The sequence below is a fragment of the Pseudochaenichthys georgianus genome, chromosome 18 (assembly GCF_902827115.2).
Source record: "Pseudochaenichthys georgianus chromosome 18, fPseGeo1.2, whole genome shotgun sequence".
NCBI lineage: Eukaryota > Metazoa > Chordata > Actinopteri > Perciformes > Channichthyidae > Pseudochaenichthys > Pseudochaenichthys georgianus.
Window position 1 is genome coordinate 21788643 of NC_047520.1, and position 11432 is coordinate 21800074.

The 11432-nt window shown below is 41.0% G+C and overlaps 1 protein-coding gene across 1 annotated transcript; it reads right to left on the bottom strand.

Annotated features, from left to right (window-relative positions):
* Positions 1–1841: 1841 nt before the first annotated feature.
* LOC117464091 (membrane-spanning 4-domains subfamily A member 4A-like) lies at positions 1842–10162 on the bottom strand. The gene is made up of 7 exons (XM_034106627.2): positions 10015–10162; positions 9685–9806; positions 9003–9113; positions 8657–8710; positions 6275–6430; positions 5731–5853; positions 1842–3266 (listed from the first exon to the last, which is right to left on the bottom strand). Exons 1-7 carry the CDS (start codon positions 10094–10096, stop codon positions 3228–3230), a joined length of 687 nt encoding a protein of 228 aa, XP_033962518.1. The 5' UTR covers positions 10097–10162; the 3' UTR covers positions 1842–3227.
* Between the last annotated feature and the right edge of the window lie 1270 nt (positions 10163–11432).

Genomic DNA, 11432 nt, shown 5'->3' on the forward strand with positions numbered 1-11432 from the left:
CTAACCCTTACCCTTAACCTTAACCTTACCCTTACCCTTACCCTAAACCTAACCAAGTCTTCACCCTAAAATTAATGATTCCCCTTATGGGGACCTCCAATTTGTCCCCATAAGGGAGGCGAGTCCCCACACGTGACTATGTAAACAGATTTAGGTCCCCACAAGTATAGTAATGCTAGTCCACACACACACACACACACACACACACACACACACACACACACACACACACACACACACACACACACACCATGAATACATCACTTCAGGGGACATTACATTGTCTTACATGCATTTCCTGGAGACTTATCCTAACCTTAACCATAACCAACACATGCCTAACCCTAACCCTTACCCTTAACCTTAACCTTACCCTTACCCTTACCCTAAACCTAACCAAGTCTTCACCCTAAAATTAATGATTCCCCTTATGGGGACCTCCAATTTGTCCCCATAAGGGAGGCGAGTCCCCACACGTGACTATGTAAACAGATTTAGGTCCCCACAAGTATAGTAATGCTAGTCCACACACACACACACACACACACACACACACACACACACACACACACACACACACACACACCATGAATACATCACTTCAGGGGACATTACATTGTCTTACATGCATTTCCTGGAGACTTATCCTAACCTTAACCATAACCAACACATGCCTAACCCTAACCCTAACCAAGTCTTCACCCTAAAACTAATGATTCCCCTTATGGGGACCTCCAATTTGTCCCCATAAGGGAGGCGAGTCCCCACACGTGACTGTGTAAATAGATTTAGGTCCCCACAAGTATAGTAATGCTAGGCCACACACACACACACACACACACACACACACACACACACACACACACACACACACCCTAGATGTCCCCCCCCCCTTATGTGCCCAATCCCCCCCATGTGAATCACACCTGGCACACACAAACACACAGAACAATTTGACACATTTCCCGCTCTTATGTGCCCATCCCCCCACATGGATCACACCTGGCACACGCAATACATGTTCAGTGTCTGTTCTTTGTCTATGTACTGCAGTTGTTCATGTATACCAGTAGACTGATACAATATGTACAGTTTGAAAGGGTGTTAAATTAAATTTGGTGATGATTAATGGTTTTTGTGTTAATGTAATAGCAGTTAAAACAGGACCGGTCAAATTTGACCGCGAACACCAAAGTAAGGGGGGGGGGGGGGGGAAACGAAGACAATAGGAGAATGAAATGAATAGAAAATATTTTTAAAATGTAAATAAAAGTCATTATAGCCTATACTCACCAATACGTTTGATTATCTCTACACCAAATCCCTCCTCAAGACGAGTTCAGTTACTCTGTTGTACAGAGGACCTGTGTTTTCAGTTCCAATGATGAGTCCTGCTCCATCACCATGGAAGCGAACGCTAAAGTCCAGTCTGTCCATCGTATTTCTGGTAAAAACCATAATGGAGCTCCGTTTCCCTGCGCACTTGTTCGTTAAGCTGTAGATCCACTCGGGCCTCTCCAACAGTTTTAAAAGCACCGTTGCTTGCAAGTGTTCAGCAGTGATTTGGTGTCTCGCTGCTGTTTTGGTTAGACACCTCAGATTGCTGAATGAAAGCACTAACCCCCAACCGTAACCCTAACCCTGAATTTTCAATACAATTATTAATATTAAATAAAGGAAGTACCAAAATGTATAAGAAACGGATCTTGCAAAACTGGAAAAGTAAAGTAGCACCTACTCTATACAAATGGAAATGGAAAATATGAATGAAATATTGTTTAAAGATCAAAGTAGACTGAGATTAATTGTATTATTAGAGATTAAATGAAAAATGTGCAGAAGCGTGATAATGTAATTTAATACTTTAAAAAGTACATTTTTCAAGATGCATTCATTATTTTTTATTCCAAGCTGTGAACACATTTTCTTTTACATTTGATCGGATTATGTAGTTGCTATGACAATGATGGAAGAACACATCCATCATACACAGTTGTTGTTTGTGTCCAGCTGGAGTTCTGAGGCCTGTACTACGAAGCCAGTTCAACCTAACCTGGATATGTTTGAGTTACCCGGTTTACCTAATCCCAAACAAACGCGCTCTCGCTAAGCGGTACTACGACGCTGGTTATCAACTCGTTGACTCAAGCCAGCCGTGTCCTATCTAGCTATGTGCGCGTTCACATAACATGGGCAGGGTTAGCAACATTTGACCAATCACAGACATGGAGAAGCGCACTCACAGCGCAGCGTCATACTTCCTGAATGAAAAGTCAACTATAATATTAGACATATGAAGAAGTTAAACTTTAAACATGACTTAAACACTTGATCAGGATCAAGGCCTCAGAGCTGCACCTGCAAGGTGAACACAGCTGGGAACAGAACACGTGTTTGAATGCGTACATCAACAGGTTTATGATATCACTGCCCGTCTAACACACCATCTGACTTTCATTACATCTGACTCCAGAGTTTCCTCAACTTAACGTGTTGTTAATATAATGCTTCTGCATCCAGTCTGTGACACTGTGATTGCTGCACGGCCAGATACGGCTCAGCTGACTCAGATCAGGAGATATATGATACATTATGAAGTGATGTGCCGCGGACTGTACTTAATATACTCTGATCCGGTTACTGATGCTGTGACAGATATTTAAGTAAGCTTTCTTAACGCTAATGTTATAACAGTCAGATTGCTCTGAAGATGGAGGTGATATTCTATTCATGTTCACGTTCACACAGTCGCTGATTTTTGCCGGCCGTCTTTCCTGCGACGGCAGTTTTTCTGTATTTCCTTTCTCCTGTGATATGACTTGATCGCTTTAAACTCTGCACACTGAGCTCTGATTGGTCAGCAGGCGGTGCCTTCACCGAGTTGATCTCTTAGCCTGCAACCCAACCTGCTCCGGAGCAGGTTAGCCGCTCAGCATCAGTTACCATGGAGATCTAGCCCGCTAAAAAGAGAACCAGCGTCGTAGGACCGGAAACCCAGAGTTTTACCGGAAGTTAGCCGCTAAGAGAACATCCGGCTTCGTAGTGCAGACCTCTGCTCTCCTTTTAGCTCTGGTTTGGTCTCACCAAGTCTTTAAACAGAAGCTGCTCAAACAAACCCCTTTCACATTTCACATAGTTATTTGATACATTGGTTATACAAAAATGTTGATTAGTGCACTTTTACATATTCTGTAGCATGTGTGTGTAGCTGAACATCTGTTTGCCCCTCACAGCTGGGCGGGGGGGGCCTGCACCGTGATCACCGGCTGAGGGGGCAAACAAGAACAAATGTTAACACCTGCTGCGTTCACAGCTACTGTAGTAATGTACTGGCTTTTAAATGGATGCTTGTTTAACACATAGTTATATTATATCTGTTGATCTATGGGTTGTGCCCCTCCCTCCACATCTACACCCACAGGACCCCCTTGTTGTTGGGGGCACTAGTTACTGTTAGGGGCTGCGGACAGCATAGGGTGAAGTTTAATAGTAAAATAACCTATTTTTAGGAAAAAGTAAGTCTTTGGTATACAAATTACATGTTTTGGTGACTGGCCTCCTTACTTTAATAATGTCAGAAAAGTATTACTTATCTATTGGTTTTTCAATTTCCTTCTCCATTTCGGCCTATAACTTGTGTGTGTTTGAGTGTATATATTTCAACGGTAATGAAGAAAGCTTTGTTTGAATGTGTGCAATGCCTGTGAATGTCTAGTCTTAATTTAGTGACATTCTGATCATTTTTGTGGACACAATCCTTTTTAAAGATAACTTTTTTTACTTTTTATTTGTAAGGGAAATTATACAAACATGGACCAATAAAACTATTTTTGCAGTAAAATATATTTTTAGTAGAAGCTGCTGACTCCCAGCAGCTTCTACTGAAGCCTTCCGAGTAAATCGCCAGAACGCCGACACCTCCTCATCTCCACCGCTCCCATGTTTTCTTTTGTGTTGTCATAAGTTAGTCTCTCTGCGTTTCTGCGCTGGGCTCATGCTAATGCTAATAATGCTAATGCTAATTCGAGGATAATAAAATGGCGGCTTCACAAAAGTTTTTGGGAGTTTGACGGGGCGTGGTTTGCAATCCGCCCAGCCAATCAGACACAGGAACCTTTTTCTCCCACGAACGTCCCTGCTCTCTATCAGGGACGGAAAAGGGGGTGAAAAAAGTTCTCTAGGGGTGCGTTCACACCTGCCTTGTATAGTCCGGTTGAATCGAACCCTGGTGCGTTTAGCCGCTTGGTGCGGTTCATTTGGGTCGGTGTGAACGCTGTCCGAGACCTCTGTAGTGAACTAAACAACCGGACTCTGGTCCGCTAAAAGAGGTGGTCTCGGAGCGCTTGCTTGCGAACTCTGGAGCGGTTCATTGCTGGTGTGAACGCAGTCCGCACCAAAACATAGGAAGCGCAGTATTTACGTGTCACAAGAACGCGGATATCTTCAAAAATCTTTAGCGAAAGAGTCTTTCAAGACATCCGCGGTTGTTTAGTTTAAGAGTGAAGCAGAATGAAGTGTTGAACAGTGTCGTGTAAAGTAAAAATTCTCCGTCAGCTACATAAAAGTAAGAACACCTGTCGTCGGTGAAACGCCCCTCCTCTGCAGAACGTCTCTCATGGAAAAGAACACCGACAGGCTGATCAGGATCCCGACGCGAAGCGGAGGGATCTAGATCGGCATGAAGGTGTTCTTTTCCCCATAATGACCGCGCTGCTGCACATTATGCCGCTTATTACATGGCCACATTCCCAACAAAGTAACGACATGACTCCCAATATTAATTGAAATGCTTTTGTGGATTTAGAAAATTATTTTATTGATAAATAGTTATTGTTAGTTAATAGTTATTGAAAAAATAGTTGTATTTAAATGTACATGCATCCGCTAAGAAAAATAGTCCGTTGTTACTGTTTGAACTAACGTAGCAACGGCAGGAACTGCTTCGATAGCGTTTTCGAGGAGCTTTTTGATTACAGATTTGAAAAAATCGTTGCTTGCTTTAAAAGTAGCACAATTCATTATGTCAAACCTTGGAAAGTATCTAGATATCCCTGCCCTAATGCCAAAGTAACTGCACACTGAATATGTGTCGCCGTCTGACCTGGACCGCTGCGTAAAAAGGAAGGTTTCTGCCCGTTACTTCTCCGCTGTTTTCTTGTCGCTCTTGTCTTGTCAGTTAGTTTCAGCCAAACTGTATAGGCTACAGTTAAATCGAACGGACTTCTTTGTGCAGATGTGAGCGTCCTTAACAACGGTCAATAAATCCTTGACAGCGGTCTGTCAGTTCTGGATTAAAAACGTGTTACGTGTTTTGAATTGACCAATCAGAATCGAGTATTCAACAAAGCCATGTAATAATGTTTTTTAACGGACGTTGTTTGATTATATAATCATGTCTGTTGATCTCCAGACTAACAGCAGCATGAGAATAACCTGCCGAAAGTGCCGATGCTCCATGGCGGAGGCTTCGCTAGAAATTGCCGGGATTTGCGTTTGTACCCCCTTAAGGTCTGACCAATGGGTGAACAGCATTTCCGTGCACATGACTTGTGTTTAAAGTTTATAGTCCCTTTGAGTTTTTGCCAGTGTGAATGCAAAACTCATTTAGTTCCTGGGACTTTTTGGTGTGAACGCAACTAAATCGTAGTTCTCAGGAACCTTTGTGGGAAAAGTACTTGGTGTGAACGCGCCTCATGATGAAACCAGTGGTTCAGAGAGTTGTTGACTCACCATTTTGGAGGCTCGCGAGCAGCAGTTGGTCACCTTGCAGCAGTAGGCGGCCACAGTGATGGAGATGGCCACCAGGGCAACGTTAATGACCACACATACGGAAGAGAAGTGTGAAATCGTGCTCTGTAATGGGATCAGCAAATGTGCAGAAATGATGCTTTAACAGAATAAAGAATCCAAAATAAAAAAATTGTACATTTCTAGGATTAGACTTCCACAGACATTTTAAATGCGTATTATTATTATTATTATTATTATTATTGTTATTATTATTATTATTATTATTATTTCAGCAACATATCAAAACAATACATCATTTTCATAATAGTATAATCAGAACCTAATGTAACAAAATCACTTAAAACATAACAAGCTAAATATTTCAGAAACAAATATCATTGAAAAAATCGCTAACAATTAAAGAATAAACTCAGTAACTTTGAATGTGAAAATGTTTGTTGTTATAAAAACAAGCATTCCACTTCCAGGAGTGTCATTATCCAAGTGAAGTGAAGTATTAAGTCTGGATCTTATGAGAGCTCACCTCGATGTTATGGCAGTAGTCTCTGGAGGTGAAGCTCTGGTCATAGTAGCTTTGCATGCAGATGTAGGGCAGATCATTCATTTGAACCAGAGCGAAGATCATGTTGGTGATGGAGGCGAGGACAGCCACGATCTGCATCCCCAAACACGCCCTCAGCTGAAGAGCACGAGATACAAGACACAACATTTGTTTTAAATGACACCTGTTTGCTTTGTTTTAGAAGATATTTACAGACGTGATCAAATAACAGAGAATTACTTGATATTTCAATTAGGAAATGAAAACAGAAAAGCAAATCCTGTTCAATCCACTGTCCAATGTACTAGGTGTACTAACGTTTTCAATTGCCCCAACTGGGATTGCCCACTTCACTCTTATCCGTAGTCTCTTAAAGTGGACATTTCCACACACACAAAAATCATCTTTCAAAGCATGTTTAGGTAAGAACATATCCTTAAACTGTAAAATAACTCCCCATGCAGGCCAGTAGAATACAGACCAATCTTAAAGGAATGGTATGCTCATGACACTCATTTTTAAATAATTATCATCCGATAAAACAGACCAGTCTCTGCCAGTCTCTCTTTTCTTTTTTTTAATCCGATGACATTATCAGTGATTTTAAACTGATTATATACCGAAATAACATCAACACTGTGGGCGCCGCCATTTCCCGGACGTGACGTAAACCATGCGTTTGGTTTTCGAAGACACGTTGATCTCCATGTTATTTACTGTAGTTTCTCTCTTCAAATATGCCTCACTGTATCGCCAAATATTGCCACAATTCTGATAGGAACAATCCACGGAATGCTCGGTTCCATCTGTTGCCAAAAGGTAAGCGTAAGAAGTACATTCGGAGGCAGTGGCTAGCGAAATGTGGCCGGCCCGAACCGAGAGATTTACAGGCTCATGTATGCAGCGAACATTTCACATTTCCGGACGACTACTCTGAGAGTATGATCAAACATAACATGGGATTTAAAGAACAACCATTACTCAATGGAGATGCAGTACCATCGGTCTTTCTGGTGTCATCACCGACCAGGACACCAGTTCGGCCAGTAGAGAAATCGCCCTCTGCAAGTGTGAAGCGGAGGAGCAGAAGTAGTGCTCGGAGTAAGAATAAGGTATGTTATAGCGCATTTCCATTGCAGCGGCTAGCCCCGTTTTAACGTCCAGGCCAGGACAGTTTTTGGTGGCCTTTCCATATAGCGTAGTACCGGCTAATGTGTATTTTCCCCCAGTTTTTTCCGGCCCCATAAAATCGTGATTCTATGGCCAGGGACAACGAAGCTGAGTATGCTAAACTAGAGAGGGAATCGCTAGCAAGGGTGGTACTACATGCATACATATAGTATCTTATATCATCTTCCTATTATACACACATGCATTTCCAAACATCTGGACTACCTATGTTGCAAATGTATTATCTTTTCAATTTACACACGGCATCTATTGCACGTCTGTCCGTCCTGGGAGAGGGATCCCTCCTCTGTTGCTCTCCCTGAGGTTTCTCCCATGTTCCCTTTAAACTGGGGGTTTTCTTCGGAAGTGTTTCCTTGTACGATGTGAGGGTCTTAGGACAGAGGGTGTCGTATTGTCATACTGATATGTATGGCTGAATTCCCCCATCCAATCTCTTCACATTGGTCAAAACTTGTTCCTCTGCTGACGAGTCCGAACTGAAATACTCCGCCATGTTTCCGTGTGTTGACAAAGTGAACGCATGGATGACGTCACGACCATCACGTGACTACTGAAAATGGCAAACATGGCGGCGGCCAGACGGAATATACAGGTCTTGATAAAAAAGAGCTATAAAATCATTATTTACCAGGGAATATCGCTGATTTCTTCAGGGTATGTTTTAAACATAACGTTTCACTAAATACTGAAGTTTTGATTAATTATCTAATGAGTGGACCATTCCTTTAAAGAGACGGGCGCTAAAACGGAGCGTTCCAGACGTGAGAAAAAGAATGTTCAACTAGAAACCCAAAATATACTGTAAGTATGAACCAGAAAATGTTCATTACACATCCCCTTTAAGTCACAGCCACTCTGGTGTTTAGCTTCCCTGCACTGATCCTTTAATACATGGTTCCTTCTTCCACTGCGTGCGACCAGTTGAAGGAGCAAAATGGCTGACAAATCCAACTGCTCCTATAGAGGAAGTGACTGATCAGTTCTGTTTTTGTGGATTGTATAAAAGTGCAAACTAATCCTAAATTCCTATGACAAGACATGTTGACATGTTCCATTGTATATTAAAGCAAGTACGCCTGTATATTTGTGTTTGGTGCTAGTTATTACGTGGCTCATATATCATTGGTGATCCTGTGAGATTTGAGAGATGTTAGTGTCCAGCCGGTAACTCACCGTTGGGAGATGCAGGTTCTGTGCTGCTACGGTCAAACTCCCAGCTATTAACACCTGTGAACAGAACAGGACTCATGTGAGCACGCTAACCTTCAATCACTCTGCGGCAGTGTTAGAATTGGCACCTTAGGCCCCCTACACATAGAACATGTAAAACAACATGGTGGAATTCAATGGGCTTTACAAAAGACAACTAACGCAACAAAAATATTTTAGAAAATCACTTCAAATACATTTACAGTCATGAACAAGCCACGACAAAGACAAATCAAATAATAAGTAATAACTGCTCCATCTTGTGTTCCGCTAATGAGGAATGAATACTAAAAGTTCTGGATATGCTTACCAGTAGAGATAAGATGATGACCGGTATGCCAGTGGGAGTATCTCTCAGGCCTTTGGACATGAACAGCACCGTGCTGATGATCTGAAACAGACTGAGGCCGATCTGAGTGATCTGGAGAACAGAGAGAACATCTCAAGATGACAAGCTCAGGCTCTGGAGAGCAGAGGTGGGAAGTAACTAAGTACAATTACTTAGGAACTGTACTTAAGTACAATTTTGAGGTACTTTACTTGAGTATTTCCATTTCATGCTACTTAATACCTCGAATACATTTAAGAGGTAAATACTGTCATTTTACTCCACTACATTTATTTAACAGCTTTAGGTACTTTTAACAATGCATCTCTAAACATTAAACTAGTAGACTAACTTTTTAAGTCAAATTATTAAAATATTTTCGAAAAAGTCAATCAGAACTGTGTTAGTCTACAACAGTAAAATGCTGTATTTTGCATAATGAATACTTTTACTTTTTAAACCGTAAGTACACTTTGCTTACTTAAGTTTGATTTTGAATGCAGAACTTTTACTAGTAATTAAGTATTTTGACAATAATGTAATGGTACTTCTGAAACACACACACACACACGCACGCACGCACGCACACACACACACACACACACACACACACACACACACACACACACACACACACACACACACACACACACACACACTGTACCCCCAGAGCTTTGGGCTCAGCCTCCAGGTACTTCTGTTTCCAGTTGACGTTCCTCTCGAAGCTGACTGACACCAGGGGAGTCTGAGAGGGGGGGAGACCCTCCTCCACAACTGATGCTTTCTCTGAAAAAGACACAGGTATCTTACTCTCCTTATAAAGTAACAAAGTGCAGAAAAAATAGGGCGGGAAGCAGAAGAAGTGCGTCTGTTGCGTGAGCCGCAGTATTAAAAGCAGAAAGCATCTGGATTGCATCACAAACACAATAACGGTCTTTCCTCCTTGTTAGCTAAACGCCAGTAAATAATGTGAGAACAGAAAGCGTGCTTTTACCGGCCATGGTCCTGGTATCCACCTTCACTTCCACTTTTAAACGTGTTTTCGAAGTTCCAGGCTGCAGATCGGACGTTTTCATCAACTCGGACTGATGCTTTTTGGGAGTTCGAGTCCCTCCCTCCACGCGTCTGGCTCTGCATCAATATTCCCCTCAGACACATATCAGCTGATTATATCCGGGATCAGAGCCGGCCCTAGACACTTTGGTGCCCTAGGCGAGATTATTATTTGGTGCCCCCCCCAAGCAATACACAATAGAATATATAAAAAATAAACGAAAAATCTCTACAAAAGACCAATACACTACAAACACTGAAACGTATTGACATGTTGGTTATGTACATAAAGAAGGTTTCAAATGTATTCATTATTATATGAACATGCTTTAATGTTTTAACATTTTAAAGTAAAATGCTTCAATCTGGTGCACTTTGAGTAGAATGACTAGAGACTAGATCTAGGGGGTACAACTCTAAAACACCCATATGAAAAAGATCGGTTTACATTTTAATAATCAAATAAGTATGTGAACATAACCAACAACCTACCATAGCCAATAACAAATAAATGTAACTTATTTTATTTTTGTTGATAATTTTTACCGAGTTAACATTTATTTATGCATATTTTTTAATATCTCCAGTTTTAAATGATATTTCAGTGGGAATGCTATCAGCATTCCCACCATCTGTTATGCTACGCACACAATTATTTATTATTATTATTCCGCCTGGTTATTATATATATTATTATTCAAACATCAAAACGTTCAGCTCAGTTGGGAATTGATGGCTATTACTTTTCTCATTCATAACTTTCATATTTCCAGAGATACATCCCATAATTCATCATATTTTTAACATGGAAGTCAATGGAGAAACTCTTCAGACTTGAACAATCTTCATGCAACTTCAACTGCTAACTGTTCATTCATACTTTCACTTAGAACCCTCATTCCAACTTTAAAACCTGGATAAATAAAGGTTTGAAATGAAATGAAATGAAACTGTTACACATCTTTCTGACATTATTCGTGTAACACAACTTTTAAATCTGATTCTGATTTTAGAGTGCGTGATGTCACAGCTAGAGTGGAGGACAGATTAATTTTGCCTTCATATTTTCTTTTAAAACTGCCATAATTTCCAAACCCTACATTCCTGAGACATCATTCTTCATGACAAACGTAAGAAAATATCTCGTAGCTTAAAAGATAAAAACAAATTAAGCAAAATAATTAAACAAAATGCCTCTTGAGGGCAAGAAGTGACAACAACTTTGAACATGTCTCCATTAAAGCCCATTGTATGTTCAGCCTCATCTTTCCCCACCACAGCAGCCGCACACCTTTAGTTAATCTGCCAAAAAGGCCACATCATTAACCCGAAAGTACACAAAAAGTATACTTCAGATGC